The following is a 21,672-nucleotide window of genomic DNA, read 5'->3' as shown; positions in this document are numbered from 1 at the left end:
CAGTCTCTGGAACGTCCTGCTTCATCATATATAAAACCCAGGCTGGGTTAACAGTGAACCAGGCAATAACTCACAGATGGAAAAGATGAAATAGTGATAGAAGAAGCTGTCCTTTTGAGGGTTGTTTTGGCGAGATCATTTTAATTTCACTCCCACATCTTCAAAATTGTTTTTGAAGGCATTCTCTACCCTAGAGCAACAGTAGTATCTCCCATCTCTGTTCTCTGACAGAGACCATTTTACTCATTTGCTTTTTTTGTCTTCCCCTTAGAATGCAACTCCTGGAGAGCAGGGATTTCACTAAATATCTTGTCAATGAATACTTTGAAAAGTAGAACTCATACACCATTAAATTTCTGAGTCTTAAATCAGGAAAGTAGCAGGAGTATGGAGAGAAACAGACACATTTAAGAGAGACTTGGAAACTGCAAACAGAATCCAGTGATTAATGAACATAGAAAGAGGAAGTGTCAAAGATGATGGCCTGTAGAGATTGCTGCCTTAAATGACTGCTGGAGATGGAAAGAGAAGAGGGGAAGTAGACACAATAATGAGTATCATTTTGGATACCCTGAAATTTAGAGGTTTGTAGGACTGTGTGGAGGTATTCAGTAGGCAACTAAGATCAGGGGCGTCCTGGACTAAAAATCTAGAATCGAGGCTCCAGACTAGTGGAAGCCTTGAGAGTAAGTAAAATCATTTAGTGAAGCAAGAACAGAGACCATGCCAGAAGCTAACCTTAGGGGATGACAAGAGGAACCCTAAAAGAACTAAAAGAGCAGCCAGAAGGGTAATGAGGAAAATGGCATTTGGTATGCTGAAAGCCAAGGGGACAAACTGTTTCAGAAAGGGCTGTTGAGAGGTCACATAAGGTACTGGTGAAATGTGTCCACTAGATCTAGCTGTGACTGTAACAGATGTAGGAGTAAAAGCCAATTGGCAGAGCATTCTCAAGCATTTGTGTGGTAGGAAAAAGAGAGGGGGAAATTTGGCTTTGGCAGAGAGGAGACAGGATGTCCTCTAGAAGAGGACTTAGCTTCCTTGGTAAGAAGTGATGTCGTTTTCATCCTGCTCAGCTTAGAAAGGAGGCCCCATGAGAGGACAGAGTGAAGCCACTGGCCCTACATAAGCCAACCTGAGGATCCTATCCTAGGTCTTATTAAGCACTGATTTCATTTGTGGTGTAGGGTGAGAATTTTCAGGAAGTAACACTTAGAAGCTGGAGACCAAAGTAACAACCACATACTCTTACAGTAAATTCAGCTTCAGCCTGCAAACATTACTCACTACTGATTTAAAAAAAAAGAAATGTGAGAAAACACATTCCCGCTGGTTTGAACACTGATGGTCCATGCATGACTGTCCAATTGGGTGGCTTGAACCACCGGTGGTCAGCTATTTAACATCAGACAAGAATTCAAATCTGAGCTGCCTGGCAGCAAGACATGAATTATGGCCCCATGATGAACACGTTAAGAGAAAGGCAAGGAGAGCATAAATCAGCCGTAAGAAATCAGAGAAACTACTACGTACCTTCCTCCAAAAATGAGAGAAAAGAGGCAGGAAGCTTGAAAAAAAAAAACTGGAAGTTTGAAATGGTTATGGGATGAATGAAAAAGGCTGAGACTAGAAACAGGGCTGGTGCCATCAAACTCTTATTTCAAAATAACTCTTACCAAAAACTAAATTTGCAAGGAATAAGAAGGGCAGGACAAACAATTTAAGGCTGCAGATTCTATAACAGAATAACTTCAGTGTATTCTGAACTAAGTATGAGTAGGAAGTCTGGCCATTTGTATGTCTTTAAATAACTCCAGGTGAGAAATAGTTTCTTAACATATAACAAGTCTCCCATGGTTTGAATCATATATTTAGCAAATTTACAGAACCATATAAAAAATGTGCAACATACTTCAGAGTCAAGAACATTTTCATTTTGTAGTTTTTATTTTAGATGAACATTATTGTAAAAAAAAAAGTTCACCTGGAATAAAATCCATTTTAAAAAAAAAACTACAGCATCAGTATCAGTACATAGTGAATGAATTGGCTTAAGATTAACCACATGACAGGTCCATTTTATCTCCAGGAGCTTTTCACATTAAGCCTATGGAGAAAAAAATAAAATATGTCTAAACATATACAGTAGGATAATTCTTGGGGAAAACTATATAGTTCCCATTGGGGCATGATTTTTGTCAAATAGTTTATGTTGTTTTGTATTAAAGGAACTGAAGTGTCAGCTGCAGACAAAATAAAACCTATCTGTAAGGCCATAGGAATGAACTATCATAATTCATGTTTTTTTAAAGGTTTTTTAAAAAAAAAAATGTTTTATTAGATCTTGGCAACAAGAAATGCAATTGCATATGGCACACATTTCAAAAAATGAAGTAAAATCTGAAAATATCCCTAAAATAATTGCTCATTTACATTTCCATACATTTAGCTCATTAAGATTTTTTCATAATGAACATGGCACCCATTATTTTTATTAATCTAAAGAAAGGCTAATCCCACTGTAAAATTTTGCTAGGATTTGAAACTTTATTACCATATCCTATCTTTCTAGGTCCTTTTACATTAAGGGATTTCATTTTTAGATATTCCTCTGTGCTCTCAATGTAACAAAGAATAAAGGAATGTTAAAAAAAATCTAAAAAATTGCTTAAAATTTCAGATAAGAACATAATGAAATACAGTTTAAAATTTTTAAGCTTAGAAGCTCACCTTCAAAGATTAAGAACTAAACTTACAAAGGAGTCTAAGTCATAAACTTAAAAAAAAAGGTCTGCTGGGCTGGGGGTTTAGCTCAGTGGTTTCGCCACCTGCTGTGCAAGCGCAAGGACCCAAGTTTGAGCTCCAGTACCAGAAAAACAGGTCTGCTTAAATGTATCATTTACTGATCACAGGAAAAACTTTATAAGCCTTAATACAGACTTTCGGTAAAATGGTGTTATAATCTCTTACTTAGAAACGTCTGCAAAAATGTATCTATATTGCACGGCTAAATTTATTAATGGGGCAGGGAGATAATACTTTTTTTTACACTGTTGGAATAACATATATGTTTTACTATAAATGAAAATATCACCTACCTTTTTCCAAGGATGCCTTCAATTCAAAACAAAACATATAATCTAAATTGTGTTGATGCTTAAAGGCTGGCTCACTGTTTTTATACCAGATATTAGAATACTAGTTAGCTAAATGAGGTATAATTTAAAAAGTCCTTCAAAGTAAAGAGTATAGTCTTCTGAAAATTTATAACAAAGACTGCACAAAGTGTTCATGTAAATAGTAAGAAACCCTGCAGCGTCTACTAACTGATGCACAAGTGGATTATTTAGTCACAATCTGTCTGAAGTAAAATGTAGCTAAAATAAGTTCCCAGAGAAACATTTTACAATCAACCGATTTTCATGCTACTTAGTTACAGCACATTTTCATTGTCTGATACCCTCAAACTCTATATTTGAAAAGGTCTAGTCCAATCATCAAAACTTAGCACATAAAGTGCAGCCACTGAGCCACCATAACACTGCTGCAAAAATCTTTATGTACCTTTATCCATAAAACCACAAAAATGTTCACAAAAAAACTAGATTTCTTCAGTTTCAGCAGGGAACAGTTATGTCACTAAATCCATCTACAAATAGAAAAAATAATGCACTATATGTACATTATTAAGCAAAATGGAATATTTATTGGGTCATTTTACCATGCAGAAAGTAAATTTCCTATGGTCTTAGCTCAAATTATATACAATTTAGCAAAGCTAAATGTAAGAAAATAGCAAGGACAATTTTATTTCTATATAACAGAGTGTATACTCCCAGTGTGCTGCTACTTCAAAGAGCACTTTTAGACATCTAACTTTTACAGGCTCTTTCAAAGAGAAGTTCATGGAGACTAGTTATACCTACAGAAGACAAAAGGAGAGTGAAGAAATATAATAAAAGCAAAGCATTGTTAAAAAAAAAAAAAAAGACTAACCACAGAATGTGTCAGTTTTGGTTTGCAGACAACCCCTGAGATAGAAACCAAAGTGTTAAGACACCAAATAGTCAGAGGTAAAATACTAAGAGAATTACATTCATACATGGTGTCATAGCACTTGCCCTTTAGAAAGTACTTTATTACCACCCAGAAAGCTTAATTGCTTGTATTTTTCCCCGGGATAATTACACAAGATGTTTCCAAGAAATTACTTTTTCTTTTCATATGTGTACCTAATCTGAAGATGGCAGACTTATACTCAACTCGCAACCCTGGAACTACTGATTATACTGGGACAGCAATGAGTGACTTTAAGCTTACCTGTAATTAATAAAACAAACAAACAAAATCAAGGAGCCTGAAACTTGTCAACAGCAAGTTTAGTGTAACCATCAAAAATAACTCTGGCAGGGCTGGGGATTTAGCTCAGTGGTTCTGCCGCCTGCCTCACAAGCACAAGGTCCTGAGTTCAATCCCCGGTACCAAAAAAAAAAAAAAAGCTCTGGCATACATGTGGCCCCTAAATTGTTTCTAAGTTTTAAAAGAAGTACTAAAGGCTGACTGATCCAAGCATTTAAACAACAGATCCTAATTTGAAGCAGAAATCCTTGTGGTAACAAGCATTCCATCATTTCCACTTCCACCTTCTGTTCTTAACTACCTAGCATGAGAGCAGTCTTGGCAAGCATGACAGAAAGATTAATTATAACAGAATTCATATTCTTAGTCACCTCTTTCCTATTCCCTTCTGTGTTATGACACTGAAAGCTACAATAACAACAATGACATTACAATCTGAATTTGGCACATAAATTGACACTAAATACTTTTTTAAAAAAATGTGATGGTTTCATATACAATAGGAATACCAGTATCAGTGTTTGGGGAGAAAGGCTTCAGCCCAAATGACTGGACAAAGTTCTGTCACAATGCACCTAAATAGATGAAGCTGGGCACTATATATTCAATAAGGGCTGTTTTAAAACTGAAATGCTGGTCATATTTTCTCTAATAAAAAGGCAAGACTTTTCCTAGGGGGTGTTCTAAGTCCACGTACTTTTATTTTTAAAAAAAACAGACCCAAAGATCATTATTTTCACCATCATTATGACTATCTCTTAAATTTACATCGACAAGTTAATCCTTCTCCCTATAGATATGGTTTCTGCTAACTAAAATCTAAATCTAACTTTTCTTCACTCTTACAGATGGGGATTATGGTAGAAATCAGATATTACAACAAAACCAACAAGCTAAGGGGTGAACCTAAGAAAAAATATATATTCTGATGTGATGCTGAAATAAAACTAAATGATACAATTCTACCTATGCAAAATTTCAGTTGAAGAAGTTCAGAAAGAGAAACAGCAATGTTCCAATGTGTTATTAGTTTTACATAACTAAGTAAAACATGCCACACATGAGAAAGCATAGCAAATACAAACCCCAGGAAAAGTGACATTATTATATAATAGTATTTCCAAATACAGTTTCTATTGATTAGGCAGAGGTAATACATTTAAAAAGCAATTCATTCAGCTACCCAGGTGATGACAAAAAAAAAAATCAGAAATGAAATAAAACTCAACAATCTGAAGAAATAGATACTGTGGCCTCTGATGACTAAATGGGCCTTTCAATGAATTCTTAAAACTGTCTTTTAACTTTAATATATCAACCTCTGCTTAATGTTTTATTGTTTTTTAAACATCCCAAGTGTACATATTTGTCTACAGCTTCCTGACAGAAAAGTGCCAGATAGGAGTCTAAGATCGCACTGTCAGAGGGAAAGGCTAACGATGTGCAAAGTGGAAAAGAAAGATAGCAGCTTCTGCAGCAGGCAGTAAAGAAAGGAAAAATCAGTTAGGTCCTGCGTGTGTCTCCATGTCATCGCTTCTGTGTTTGAAGAAAGAAGCCTGTTCTGTTTTGAGGCCACAAGGCTGAAATCCACTTGGTGTTCTGTGTCGAGAAGTCTAAGTTCAGTGGTGCTCTCCGCAGCAGCTGGGCGGGGTGACTCTGAGGCTGGGGGACCTGTGCTTTCAGAGAAGCAGGAAAGGACCCTCTAGGTGTGCCGCAGTCTCTCAGAAAGAAAGAGTTCATCAAAGCAGTGAGCAGCGGAAGAAGCTGGTCTTCTTGGATCGGTTCTCTGTTATTTTCACGGGCCCACCTGCCCCTGATGAATTGCTGTCATTCTAAAACACAGAGGATAAAGTTACTGAGGGAATGAAAGCTTCATGCTTTGACCCCAATTACCTAAAACATAAAAATAAACCATACCATGTGAAATGTATATTCTAGTGAAATGTGTACTTGGTAGAGCATTTTATTAAAAGAGGAACCAATTACGCTCTAGTGTTGTCTTTGTCTTTGGAAATAGCAGATTAAAAGGAGAAAAGTGTTCTTAGGGTAGCACTTTTATTTTAATAATATATTAGGTAGGAAGCTCCTATTTCCAGTTCAAAGAAATAATAACCAATGGAGTGTAAAGTTTCAAGGGTATCGACGGAAATGATGCTAAGGTACTACTAGAGACAATCCTGTTTGAGATAAGAAGAGTTAGTAATATGATGTATACAATTTCAGACAGTACTCAGGTTAAAACAAAGTTTCAAAGTTCTCCTTAAGATTCATCATTGAGATAGTTTTCCAATTTAAGAGAACCTTAGTAACCTGAAGATTATAACCATACAGATATAAATATCTGCTACATGAAATAAACTATACAAGTTTATGACAAAAATGTAATTTGTGCCATCACTGTTTTCATTATTCTGATAAAAATTCAATTAAAGACCACTTGAAGGTCAGATGAAAGAGCTAAACAGCTACAGTTCTCAAGTGGAATCCTAAAGAAACAGAAATAAGAATCAAAGATCAACCCGATCAGTATCTGAGTCACAAGAAAGAGTACAGTATAAATATGTTATATTCATGCTTATCCTTTGTATCAAAGGTCAAATAATATAAAAATTTAAGAGACACAAACCATCTTTCTGTTGAGTTTTGTCATTATATCTCGTGCAAGTGTAAAAAATGCCTAAAGGTAAAACAAAAAATTATTATTGTATATTTATATTTCAAAATAGAAACAGCAATTTTCGTTATTTCATCATAAATATATTACTTTAGAGTTTTTAACGAGAAAAGAACATAAACGAAATCAAAGTATGTTCACGAACAGTGTAGCTTCTTTTTCAATTATATAACAAACATTTTCCAATATTATCAAGCTGCCCTTCATTTATTCATCAAATATTCTCTGCATGTAAGACCTGGCACAAGTTCCTAATCTGATTCATATTATTTTTTTTCTTTAAACATTTTAATATGCATATTACATTCTATAACAATATACTGGTATACGTTGGTTATAATGTTTGCTATCATTTTGTGTTTAGATGTCCCCCCAAAGCCTCATGGGAATGAGGTGGGGCTAGTTTGGAGGTGGCTACATCTAGAGAGTGTGATTGATTAGTGGTAGGGATAGGCCTCAGGGCACTAGGATTAAGGGCCCAGAGCGCTACCCAGCCTAAGTAGTCTGAATAAGATAAGTGGGACAGAAAGACTCTGTCTCTCTTTTTTTTTTTTGGTACCAGGGATCAAACTTGGGTCCTCGTGCTTGCACAGCAGGCGGCGAAATCACTGAGCTAAATCCCTGGCCCTGCTATCATTTTGAAAAATATCAATCTTCCCTAAGTTTTTCTCTTTTGGTACCAGAGATCGAACTCAGGACCTTGCGGTTTTGAGGCAGGCAGTGGAACCACTGAGCTAAAGCCCCGGCCCTTTTCTCTTATTTTTATTAGTACATGTTTGCAGTACGTAATGATTATATTTATCATGCTGAGTTGGTACATGTCCATAACACATCTTAATTCTTTTTTTTGTCCCCTAACTCTCAGCCCTCCAACTCTTGGTCCCCTTCACAACTCCTTCCTTGGGACACTGAGAACAGGGTAAAGACTCTGTCTAAGCCATTCTCACTCCCCAGAGGAGGGCCTAGTGCCTGCTCTAGGAGATGTTACTAGCTGTTTAATGAATGAATAAGTGCAACTCTAAAATCTATCTTCACAAAAATTAGGGCCGGGGATTTAGCTCAGTGGTTCCACTGCCTGCCTTGCAAGTGCAAGGACCCGAGTTCAATGCCAGGTACCAAAAAAAAAAAATCAACAAAAATCTCTACCTTTTACGTCTGACCTCTACTGAGGTCATAACTGAGCAGGTATTATCTGTGTCTTCACAATCCAAACTCTTGACAATTCCTGAAACACAGCTAAATTCCTTCCCTAGCAGGTTTCCATTTAGTTCAAATGTAAGCAGGGCAAATGTGAGAAATCTGAGTGACACTTTATCTATAGTCTTTCTTGACTCAAACCAAATATTTTTAAAACCTATCATCACTTTACTTTTTTCTACAGAGCCAAGAACTCTTAAAAGTTTTTTCCACTGGCTCCATGTTAAACCCACCTTTACGTCAGCCTTATTGTTCCCAAGCACTCCTGATCCCCAAAAACTGTACAGGCAAAGGATCATTTCCAACCCAATTACACAGAAACAATGTAACTACTAGTATTACTCACTGTCGTGTCTCACCATCACACTGGTCACCTGTATATTTCTAAGTAAGCCTATTTCAGCTTTTATGAGGTTAATGACACCAAAGCTCTGGGAAAATTGCTAACTTCTCTACAACACCTCTTTGGAATAAGCAGCTCAGGCAACTTCCAGCTTCATACTTCCAAACTCAGCGCTCCCTCTAAGCGGTAGCCACCATTAGGATGCAGGTACTCTCAGAGACCAAGCCTGCTTCACAAAGCCTTGGTAATGAATTCTCCTTGTGGAGTGATACTTTTCTCATCTCCACTATTCAAGCTGCCCTTTATAATGGAGGGAAATCTTTTTCTGCAAGCAGAAGGAAGTATTTTTCTGCTTAACTACGCTTATGTAAATAAATCAACAGAGATTTCCTGTTTCCCAGCACCCAACCTGAAAAGATGAGTGTTAGTTATTTAAAACAAAGAAAAAGTTCTGATTAGTGTCTCTGACTAGTAAAGTCACTTCAGTCTTCAGTTTTAGCCATTATGTTATAATAGCAGCCTAAAAAAAAAAAAATCAATGTTTAGGAGACCATCAGCATTAGTAAGCAAATTACATATATTATATACATTAAATGTATTATTTTATGATCAGTTTAAAAATGGTTCTTAAACAAAGAAATTATCTTCAACAATTCTGCCCTTGGTGAAAAAACCTTAAAAGACTTTACAAATGATCTGGTATTCTTTAACATCTAGCTTAATGAAAATTTATGAAAGTTACTCCTTGATAAAACACTTTCTTATTTCTACTAAATGCCACAGTGTTACAATGTATTGTGCTTAATTTACTTCAAATGTATACACAAAGGGAATCTGTTCAATAAGTTAACAGTCTGATTCTCTTTTGAGAGAGTACAGACATGGAAGTAATTTAACTTGTCTGCTACTGGCTACTATAGGGTGACATGAATGATGACAAATGAGTAGAGGACACTGCTTGGCTTTCTAGTCTAGGATTTCCAGCTTCCCAAAGAAAGGACTACACTGAATTTAAACTGAACTTCTAGGCTCTGTTCAGTGACTCTTAATTAAGCAATCTAATATTGACCATATGGAGGCTGGATGCTTGAAGTTCAGCAACCAGAGTCCACATACAAGTCAGAGGTACAAAAGTACACAGAATGGAAGTAGGTCAGCAAAACGCTTTCCCGGGGCTGGGGATTTAGCTCAGTGGTAGATCACTTGCCTATCAAGCTCGAGGCCCTGTCCTCAGCATCAATCAATCAATCAATCATCACCAACCAACCAATAACCAAAAAAGGCTTTCTCTATGTCAGAAAATACCAAGGCTTTGAGAACCACTGGTCCCACTATCTAACAGGTCACCAAATACTTCCTTACCTCTTCTACATTTGTACTGGATTTTGCACTTGTCTCCAAGAATTTAATCCCATAGTCAATTGCTAACTGAAAGGCAAACACAGGCAGTAAATTCAGTGAAAGTAGCTTAACATGTAAAGCTTTTTGTTTTTTAGTTTTTTCAAAGTCCCCAAAGTAGGCTATCTATATTACAACTACTATGGTTCTCAAATTTCTTTGCTTTCTTCTATTGCAACTGGAGTTACATAATTTAAGTGTAAAAGAGGGGCCAGGGATTTAGCTCAGTGGTTCCAGTGCCTGCCTTGCAAGCACAAGGTCCTGAGTTCAACCCCTGGTACCGCCCCAAAAAACAAAACAAAACAAAAAAACTGTAAAAGTAGCACAAATTTCATTGTAAACAAAATTTCAATATTTTTCTTTGCTCTATTATTTTTTTAGTTCTCTCTCTATGTATATAAGAACATCTATGAGATGGATTCCTACCCTTACCATTAACTTGAGATTCATTTGCCCCTTTTATCTGCTTCAAAAGTACAATTCTTGGGGCCGGGAATTTAGCTCAGTGGTTTCACCGTCCGAAATTCAATCCCCGGTACCAAAAAAAAAAAGTGCAATTCTTGGCACACACCCATAATCCCAACACCTGGGAGGCTGAGGCAGGAGGATTGCCCTAAATTGAAGGCCAGCCTGGGCTACACAGTGAGTTCAAGGCCAGCTTTAACTACACATCGAGACCCTGTCTCCAAAAAAAAAAATACAATTCTCCTACAATTACCATGCTGACTTTTAATTTGAATGAGTCCCTTACAGAACAAGAACACTGAAGTACTCAATGCTTAGATTTCTATTAACTATTAATTTCATATTGTAAACTCTTCCATATTACTATCTAACCTCCCCAGTTCATTTACAACACTAAAATTAAGTGAATGTCTTTAAGGGAAAAAGTTTGTGGTTAGATATTGAAAAATGCACTTTGTGGGCCGGGGATTTAGCTCAGTGTTTCCAGCACCTGCCTCGCAAGCACAAGGTCCCAGAGTTTGATCCCCAGTACCACCCCCACCATCAAAAAAAAACGCATTTTGCAAGTATCACTGAAAAAAAGACCAAAGAAAATTCCAAAACTTAAAAAGTGAAACCTCTAAGTCCACTTAAAAAATGCCATAGAAGTAAATATGTACAAAAATGTAAACTTTTTGTTTATAGGACACAAAACAGAGAAAAACCTATAAATGATACATCCATAGTCTGATCAATTAAGAGCTTATCCATAATGACTTAAATCTGATGCATAGTAAAGTATCCTTAGAAAAAATATGAATGAGAAAATGATTACTGTTGAACTTCACCTATCCCATTATTTGTTTTTTTCAAAGAGAAGGAATTATTTTAAATCCCAAACTGGGCTTTTCACATAGATCTGGAAGAAAGAACTTGACCTCTAACCTGCAGGAATCTTAAAGGACTAATTTGTAACTCCCAGAAAACATTAGCAAATTCTTTAGGAGTGAGTCATGACCACACAGTATATAGAGTTGGATTCAGAATACTAATGCACATTATTCAAGTATGAATTTCATCTCTTTGCTGTTAGTATCAAATTTTAAAGGATTAAAACATAGATTTTTAAAATGTAAATCAACAAATAATACTAAGAAAACGAATGTTTAATGTTAGTTGACTGCAACCTTTATCCATTCAGTTTAAATTTACCTTCTCCCCTCTTTCTTTTGACACTTGTCTTTTGTCATTCATATCACATTTGTTACCCAGGATCATTCTTTCAACATCTGAAGAAGCATGCTGCAAGGAGAAAATAGTATGCTATAAAAACAGCCTGAAAAAGACCACGGTTATTCAGCAGGAAAATCCTAACCTGTCAGAAACACATCAAGTAAATACCTTAATATAAAACAAATAATCTTTCATTCAACACAAGGTCTGATTCAGAGAAAAGTTTAAAGATGGGAAGTGGGAAAATGTAACACCTTAGACATTTCACAGAGCCTATACACACTTCTATCCCAAGAGCTCACAGTCATTCTTTTGTTTTGCTTTTGAACGTGAAATAAGACAAATAAAGCTTATAGTTATCTAATAGCAAAACCTCCAAATATTTGGGTCAAACACAGAGAAAAACTTAGCACTGAGTGACCCAGTGGAAAAAGTATTCTGGATTCTAAACAGTTTAAAAATTAAATGTATGTGGGCCATTATAATATGTAAAAAGTTATTTCGTAGTCAAATTTCTTTCTGAACTATCAGATATTTACAAAACCTTAACATCAATTTTTCTGGAATTAAGCCAAATTTTAAATATTTAACATGGAGAAAATGTTAGAAGGAAAAAAAGTTGCCAAAGATATATTTTTGTGGAATAGATAGAGCCTGGGAGTCCAGTGTTTTAATTCTAGATCTCCTTTTTAAAGGCTGTACAAACACTGGCATGTCACTTCTTTCTGATCTGAGTTTCCTCGTGTGTAAAAAGGGGACTTGGATTAAATTATTGTCAAGATCTAGCCTAAATTTACAATTCTGTAAAACAGCTCCTCTGTCCATACCGCACAGTGGTCAGGGTGGCAGGAACAGAGACCTGGCCCTTCAGGGAGGGAGAGGGGGCTCAGCCTGGCCCTCCTTCTCTTCCCAGAGATGGAGGCCTCTGACAGACAGAAAGAGCCTTCTACAAATGCATGGCAGGGTCTCTTCCAGAATCACTGCTTTCTTCCATCCATACCTCTTCAATGTTTCTTATCCAGTTCTTAATATTGTCGAAGGATTTTTCATTTGTGATGTCATACACCAGCATAATCCCCTATAAGAAGAAACAAAAGTCTTATATAGTCCTTTACACATTTATAATTATAGTAAATAACGTCAATGTGTTCCTTCCTTCCAGAAACCTTTTCTTTGTCCTTTTTGGTCCCTTAAAAAGGGACTCATAATAAATTTGGAAAGTAGAGAAAAACAAAAATAAATTCTTCCATTGTCTCACTACATAAATAAATAAAAAATCTGTTAACATCTTCACAGTTAACCTTCAGTGAATCAGAGATTGTGGTAAAGCCGATACCTGACCTCACAGGATAACAATCAGCACCAACTGTAGCTGAAGGCAAGTTAAAATTAAAACAGAGGTAAGAGTGAGAGGAGAGGTAATCACTTCTATTGTCCCTTTGTTTATTCTAAGTAGAAATTGTGCCTTTTACTGCTCTACTAAGATTGAGACCGTACTGCTTTAAAATTATTTTTTTTATAGGTTGATCAAAATGTCACCATTTATCTAGGTGAATCACAGGCACTTAAAATATTTGTTATATGAGTTTAATTAAAAAATATTGTAGTCATATTTTTGAAGCTCCCATGTCTGGTATTTCTAAAAGGTTCAACTTCCAAATGTTAAATTAACACTTGGGTATAGCCAGTCCAGAATCTATATCCTTAGGCCACACTTTGGTACTACATGCTAGATCTATTCATCTGTCCATCCATTCAACAACTATTTAATGAGTACTTACTATATGCCTAATACAATACTAGATGCTACTAGCAGTGAACAAGATAGTCGAAATCCCTTCCTCTTGTGGATGCTAGCAAAGAAAAAGACAATGAACCAATTAATTAATACAATTAATTATAACTTTGACAACTGCTATGAAAAAGCATGGGGAGTTCTGAGCTCTGATGTTAGGGATGTAATTTAATCTGGCTGAGAGACTGGAGTGATCAGAGAAGGTTTCCCTGAGATAATATTACAGCCAGGGCCTGAGGATTGAGCAGACTTAAGCTGGGCAGAGGAGTTGTTAGGTTTGCCACAGCGCCTGACAAAGAGAGGAAACGTTATAAACATCTCACTGACATGGAAGCCCAGAGCCCATGGGACCCTGTGAAAGAAGCTTGGCGAGACTGCAGAGATCTGACAGGGGACAGGCACAAATTGAGGGAGGAAGGTAGACAGGGACCAGGTGTCTCTAGGAACCACTGTCTGGATCTCAGCTGCTGCGTGGCTCTTGTAGTCACCATAAACACTGCTAAGTAAAATATGACATTGTCTTAGGTCCTTCCTGAGTCATCTGCTCTTCCTGATTACCATTCAGTGAAAGGTAAAACTCAGCCGGCCAGCCTACACAAACACCTGGAGGTTATCTCATTCACAGCCCGTCAAGTTCTCCAGACCCAATCACTCAGTGTTTCCAGACTCTGCCCCCTCACCTCCCATACAAAGGCTTATTCAGATTCTCATCAATTAGCCTTTACCTGGATTACTGTCAGAGTCTCCAACTGTCTCCCTGCCTTCATTCTTCACCCCTCTACTCCTCCTTCCACAAGGGCACCTTCGACCCTTCCATAGCTCCAAATTCCTTAGTATAGTATCTCTCCTGTGCATTCAGAATTAAGTTAAAATTCCTTAGCCTGGTAGGCAAAGTCCTTCAAGGTGTGGCTTCCAACTTTGGAAGTAAATATCAATGTAAATAAATACAAATCATGTACACATAGACAAAAGAATCCAGGAAATAAAACATTAACAAAAAGTATCTGTCAGAGTAGTAGGATTGTGGATGATTTCTTAGGATATTCAAAGTTTTCTATACTATGTATATCCATTTTTATTTGCAACCAGAAAAAAATATTATTGTTTGAGGCAGGAGGATCACTGCGAGTTTGAGGCCAGCCTGGGCTACCAATGAGTTCAAGGCCAGCCTGAACTACAAAGTGAGACCCTGTCTCAAAAATAAATAAATAAATAAATAAAAATAAAACATATATATATATTATTGTTTAAATGACAAGCAATATGCTTATCCTTCCTTCTTGCCTCAAATGCTTCACTTTGGCTACACACTGTATAAGAGATTTTATAATTATCTCAATGAAAATAATTTTGTTTAAAAAAATCAAAGTGGAAAATTGTACGCTTAAAATGACAGGTAAATTTTCTGCATATATATTTTACCACAATAAAAAAATCCAAGTAGATTCTAAATAATTCCTGATATAAGATGCCTGGCTATAATATTAAAATTAACCAAATTCTAATAGCTCTACCACCCTTTGGACTTTATGAATAACCCTGATCATTTATATGCTATGGTTACAAAGTTTCCCTTTGCTTGGTTAGGACAGAAAGTGTGAACAGAGTGTGGTGTGAAGACCACAGGCTCTGAAGTGAGAAGCTTCTGGCTTAGGTTCTACCTTGTATCAACACGGTGATCCTGGAGATATTTTATTCTCCTTGCTCTTAGAGAACAATGAGGACAATACATCTTCCACATGGGATTGTTTTGAGAATCTACTAAGCTATTATTTATAAGTGACTTAACCTAGAACCCAAGATTTAGCTTCAAGTCAATAAATGGTAGCTATATTAATTTATATCTTTGGTTTCAATAGTGTTTTGTAAGCTAAATGACATTAATATGAATCAGCTGAAAATACAAATTAAGCATATCAATTAAAATTTTACATATCTATTAGTATAGACCTACAAGAACAACTTCCTAAGAATTAAGAAGATGGTGTCGGTCAGTGAGAAATCTTGATGATGTAATGATATTGTCCTTTTTACCCCGAAGCCTGATTGTCCACCAGAATTATTGCTAGTCCTGTGAAGTTGTTGAAGTGTCTGAAACAGCAGAGAATTCTGCCATGGTGGTGGGTCCAGCACAATGCTTGTGAACATCCTGCACACCTGAATGAGCAAAACTAAACCTGCCACAAGCAACTCTGGCTGAAAATGGTACACCCCAATGAAAACATGATGGCCCCTCACCTCCCTGGAGCACATGATCTGGGAGATCCAGGATTTCTACACAGCAGGATTTCCTGGAGATTTTTCTAAGATTGTTTCTATGTCTGAAATTTTCCATTGATTCACTCTGTCAGCAACTATTTATTGAGCATCTACCCTTTCAGGCAAAACAAGAGACAAAAATCTCTACCTTCAAAATGCAAAAGATAATACTACCTAGAATAGCAATACTTTTTTAATTATTTGAAGTCATGTGAGGAAAGATTAGGCAGAAGATTAATGAAAAGACATAACCTTCAAGTCTAAATTAACACTTTTTTTTTTTGGTACCAGGAATCAAACTCGGGGATCAGGACCTTGTGCTTGCGAGGCAGGCAGCAGAACCACTGGGCTAAATCCCCAGACCTAAATTAACACATTTTAATGGCCTCTTTCCTCAGACAATGAACTAGAGCTGGATATCCAAGCGCAACATTTGCTCCCACATTCTGAGTGTTCCTATCAGCTCTCTAGTGAAAACAAGTATGCAAATAACATGGACACACCTTTCCCAAAATGTAAAAGACTGGTTCCTAGAAAACCTTGTGTCTAAGGTGCTTCTAATCAGAATTCCCTGTAAACTACTCCAAACCATCCCATTAAGATGTTCTCTTTTTCCTAAAATCCTTCATGGAGGAAACAACTAATACGTTTCTTCATGGCACACACAGTAAGTCTCTTCCCTCTGGTTCCAATCTAAGCAAAATAGAGAGTAGCTACAACTATCTTTATAAAAATGCTAACTTCATAATCTTGAAAGTATCATAGGGTAGAGTGTGGAGAACACATACATATAACATGGTTAGTGGTATGCTAGAGTTTTTCTGCAGAAATGAGTTAATGATATTCAAAAAATAGTGGGCAAGCAGCAGTGGAGAAGGAAGGGAGGGCAACAGGATCATGGCGAAATCTGTGGATTCAGCTCATATCTTCCTAGAGGCAAGGGACAGCCATCACTTTGTCATCCCCAAAACACTTCTGGGGGTACTACAGCCTTTTAAGCAATAAGCTGAGTATGATGGCAGGTGGATTGCTGAAACAGATCAGGTTGGACTCTGAGTCCAACTGTTCAACCTTCAAAGGATCTCTGAGCATATTGGGTTTCATCATAATTGAAGGCTCCAACTTGGGCTTGGCTTGGGCCTAATTAATTTAGATTTTTTAGTGCTGAAGATGAAGCCCAGGGCCTCATGCATGCTAAGCACATGCTCTACCACTGAGCTATACCTCTAGCTTAGGCCTAAATGCCAGAGATAAAGCCCTAGTCTGGGCCTGCCATCAAAAGCGTGGTTCAGCACATCTCTGCTTGCAACCTGCCTTGTTTTCCACTGTGCTCCCAACACCACATAGGACTTGCCAGAGCCAACAAGCAATAAAAATGTATCGAATAGATGAAGCATCAAGATGTAAAATGACCAATGACCAAGTGATGAAGGTATGATAAAGAGAATAAGGCCAAGATGTAGCAAAGAATGACCAGCAGTTCAGATTTGCCAGATTCTAAGCCTCAGAGAGTCAAGATCATTCAACTGCTGGCAAAATGTTCATAGAGGAGACTCCAGAAAGGTGAACCACGAACAGGGAATGCTGTGGGGGTGGTGAGATAAGGGATGATGGCAGTGGGGCTGAGTATAAGAAATGAACCCTTAGACACAAGGCTTGTGGTCTGCTAAGATTGTCACAAGTAATTCATAGAAGGCAAAAACTCACAAAAGTACACAAACACCTCAGGATGTGAAGTTCTAGAAAACCTACAAGCTAACTGCCTGGTTATAAGATCAACGACAAAATGTAGTTACTAAACACAAAACATCAAAAAACCTTTAAAATGTTTTGTTTTCCCATTTAAAAAATGTATCCCCCCCGCCCTGTACTAGAGTTCAGCTTGAATGCTCTAATCTGGGCAAATGCATATTCATATTTTACTTTCACCTGAAGAGTTATAAAACCCTAAAACACACTCACCATGGCTCCTCTATAGTAAGCGGTTGTGATTGTTCGGAATCTTTCCTGACCTGCTGTGTCCCTAAAATTTGAAACAAAGGAGAGAATGGTTTGAAGGGTTATCATCAGCATCACTGAGCAGAGGTCCCAAGCTAGAGGTGAGGGAATCTGGGTTTGCTCACAGCACGGTGGTTGCAGGGGAGAAGGGAGCACAAAAATAAAGGGAGCCCACTGCGCATCTGCAAGCTGGAGGCGGCAGTGGCCACAGGAGCCTGTCAGAGCTCACCATGACTTGGATGAAAAATTTGGACCTTGATGATAAAAGCAGCAACAGGAAAACATACAGGTCCTGTTAGGGACTAGCATGTCGTATTAGTCAAACACATGTGGGAGGGAAGAGAGAATAGCTCCAAGTTCTTTAGACTCCCAGAGGTGGCAATAATCCTTTATATAAATGCTTAATGATTAAGGCATTTTGCTTTCTTGATTGAATGTATCATTTCTTCACAAAGCAAATACTTGAACTGGACTTAGTACTATGTACATTCTGCTCAGCAGAGCAAAATAAAATAGATCTCCAGAACATTTTCAGTAGTAGAGGCCAAGAATACACAGAAGCCTGCAACTCAAGGCATCATTCTTGACAATGTTTCCAAAGACTTTTAACCATGAATGAGCACCTTGACATTACATAAGCTTCCATATATTCTTGGTTTTTAGATAATAACATATTGTTAAAATATATTCTGACACGCTGTGGGTGTAGCTCAGTGATAGAGCAATTGCCCAGTATGCACAAGGGCCCTGGGTTCAATCCCCAGCACTGCAAAAATAAACAAGTACATATGCATAAATCGAAAGTTTTTAATTATACTTGTAGCAGCAATCCTATAAAAAAAAGTCAAATTTCCTGGAGATTTGGGGGAATCAATACTCTCAATTTTGCTACTTAGAGCCAGAACTAATTCACTACCTACAATTTAACCACAAGGGAGAAAGAGGCACCTGTGGAAATATGTTAGAAATCTAATACACACTAAATCCTAACAAGGGATTAGAGTCCAAGGGAAACATAGTAAATTAAAAACAATAAATTCTTTAACATTTATGTTTACTTACAAAATATTTTCACAATGTGCTCACACAATGCAATCCCAGCCCGGCGCATATGTGTGCATGTGTGCATGTGTGCATGTGGGGGGGGGGGCGGGCGTGGGGTGGTATTACCATTATCCTCATCCTGCAAAAGAGGAAACAGGCTCCCGTCTCTGCCACTGAACAGGTCTGACCCCGAGTGAGATTCGCATCCTGGGGCTCAGCTGTTTAACCAAAGGTCATGTCTAGCCTTAGTTCCCTATTCTCTCACGGATCGGGATCAAATGTTTGGGGCCCTTGATTTATGCACAGCATAAAGCAATTATGTTTTCATGGGGAAAAGAGAAGCCAAGCACCTCTTGAGCAGGGTAACCGTATTTTCTTGACTGATTCAGAACCAGCTTTGTGGTGAGGATGAAGAAGAAACTGTACCACACTAAATGTGGGCTGTGAGGACTCAGTGGTCTGCTGAGAGGACAGACATGGCCATGATGTTCTGGCTACTGGATTAGCACATTGTGTGTTACCATAGTGAAATATCCAAGGCACATCACTTTATAAAGAAAAAGAGGTTTACTTAGCTCACAGTTTTGGAAGCTCAAGAGCATGGCAATGGCATCAGTTCACTTTGAGTGAGGAACCCGTTGGCTACATCACACTGTGGCAGATGACAGTAGTAGGAACATGAATGGAAGAAAGGGCCCATCTCAAGACAGGAAGCCAGAGGGAGCAACTCAGGCTCATGCTTTCATAACAACTGGCTCTTATGAGAACTCACTCTGGGAGATCAGTATTCCCTTCAAAGGGTAGCATCCTCAGTGACCTAAGGTCCTCCCACTCAGATGCACCTCTTACAGATTCCACACCATCTCCCACTGCCTCACAGAGGACCAAGCTTCCAACACATGGACCCTTGGGGGACAAACCACACCCCAACCACTGCAGCTATGCTGGACCAAGTTCTAATTAGCTGATTACTCACAGGCTCCCAGAAGAATTCCTATTGCTATGATCAGAACTATGTAGCACAGAATCAGAAATTCTCCTTGCTTCCCTCTTATAAAAATTGTTTTATGCCTTTAAAATATTAGGCTTCACACTAAATACCACAAGAAAAGGGCAGCCTGTGTGACGCTTCCAATGAAGTATACTTGGAACCACTAGGTCAGGCTAATATACAGCATTGATATTATGTCCCAGGAGATTTGAGTGACTGTCCCAGCACTACCATTAACCCAGACATCTGCCTTTGATGAATGTAACTACTCTTTGTTTCCTACTTAATGACAGAAGGGTGGAAGACCTTAATATAACATTCTAATTCTTTCCCAGTTTTGAGATTCAAAGAAGAAAAAGAACCTACAGAAAAAGCTGATAAACATATAGGCTGAGGATCAGAAATCTGGAATGCTCCAAAATCTTGGTACTTTTTGTGTACCAACATGATCCCACAAGTGGAAAATTCCACACCATAAAGCTTTGCTTTATATTTGAAATACTGTATGAAATTACCTCACAGTGTGTAAGGTGTAGGAAATAAATTAATTTTGTGTTCAGACATGGGTCCCATCCCCAAGATATTTCATTATATATGTAAATATTCCAAAATCTGAGCTCTAAAAGACTTCTGATCCCAAGCATTTTGGGTAAGGGATATTCAACCTGTACTTTACTATGTAGCCCTGCCCCCTTCTTAGTTTGTGGCACTCTAAATTTCTAAGTTTTGTTTACTACTGTCATTACATATTAGATCAGCAACATCATCAAAAACCTTTCTCAAGGCTCCAGCTCTCTAATGCTCCACGCTAGGCATCACACTGAAAGAAATTAAACTTATTTCTAGGAGGTTTAAAAAAATACTAAAAAGAGCTTCTGGGTTCAAGTAAAAAATACTCAACTTGTCAGTCTGAAAGTATCACATTTATTCATTGTATTTTGACAAATTATTTACCTATCTGCCAGCCAGAGTTGTATAAGGTAATCATTGCCTTGCACATTCCAACATGAGAGATGGGAGATATGCCATAGATCTAATGTTCGTGTTCCTCCAAAGTTCCTATCTGGAAGCCTAATCCTCAATGGGATGGTATTTGAGGGGGAATTTTGGTCATGGTTTCAGGAGAGTGGAGCCCTCATGAACTGAACTGGTGTTCTTAAGAGCAGAGACACCAGAGAGATGATCTCTGTCTGGGCCATGTGAAGAGGCATCTGCAAGCCAGGAAGGAGGCCCTCTCTGTTAGACTCTGGATCAGCTGGTACCTTGATCTTGGACCTCTCAGACTCTAGAACGTGAGAAATATGAGGAGTGATCAAAATATACAATGAATGTTTAATTTTTTCAAAAAATTTATTATAGTAAAAGACATATTGCCATTACTCCCCCTCAAAGTACTTCCCTTGCTTCAAACACACTTATCCCATCGTTCTTGCCACTTTCTGAAGCAGTCTGGAGTCTTCTTTTGTAAGTGTCTTTGGTTGTGCTGTCCTAGCTGCCATGTCCTGGACTGATTCAAAATGTTTACCTTGCATTGTCATGTTGATTTGGGAGCAGTTGCACAATGCCAGATCTGGTGAATAAGGTAGATGAGGACACACTGTAATGTTTTTATTTGACATAAACTGCTATAAATGTTTTGAATCAATTCAAGATGTCACAGCAGCCATGAAAAGACATCCATGAAAGAAGACTTTCAGAACTGCTTTAGAAAGTGGCAAGAATGATGGCGAAGTGTGCTTGAAACATGGGGGAATATTTTGAAGGGGATGAATGGCAATGTTTCTTTTATGTACTAATTTTTAATTTAAACATTAACTATATTTTTTAATCCTATTTCAATTGTTTAAGACACCCAGTCTATGCTACTTTACTTACAGGAGCTATGATAGTGTGATACAAGAAGAAATATGTATTTGGCCTCTGACACAGCTGCCTGG

General features: G+C 37.7%; 1 protein-coding gene across 1 annotated transcript in view; it reads right to left on the bottom strand.

The window, feature by feature from the left end:
- Nucleotides 1-1,928: 1,928 nt before the first annotated feature.
- Nucleotides 1,929-21,672, bottom strand: part of Rab8b (RAB8B, member RAS oncogene family) — a 72,891-nt gene continuing 53,147 nt past the window's right edge. Inside the window, exons 3-8 of the mRNA XM_004855686.4 lie at nt 17,665-17,725; nt 12,649-12,726; nt 11,628-11,717; nt 9,936-10,001; nt 6,986-7,036; nt 1,929-6,191 (exon numbers count right to left, since the gene is read on the bottom strand). Of these exons, the coding sequence (XP_004855743.1) occupies nt 6,099-6,191; nt 6,986-7,036; nt 9,936-10,001; nt 11,628-11,717; nt 12,649-12,726; nt 17,665-17,725 (439 nt within the window). The 3' untranslated portion in view covers nt 1,929-6,098. The remainder of the gene's footprint in view (nt 6,192-6,985; nt 7,037-9,935; nt 10,002-11,627; nt 11,718-12,648; nt 12,727-17,664; nt 17,726-21,672) is intronic.

Source organism: Heterocephalus glaber, unplaced genomic scaffold (assembly GCF_053883595.1).
Source record: "Heterocephalus glaber isolate CG9 unplaced genomic scaffold, H.glaber_assembly_v1.0 deba00001689, whole genome shotgun sequence".
Taxonomy (NCBI): Eukaryota; Metazoa; Chordata; class Mammalia; order Rodentia; family Bathyergidae; genus Heterocephalus; species Heterocephalus glaber.
This window is presented reverse-complemented; position numbering and strand designations above follow the sequence as displayed.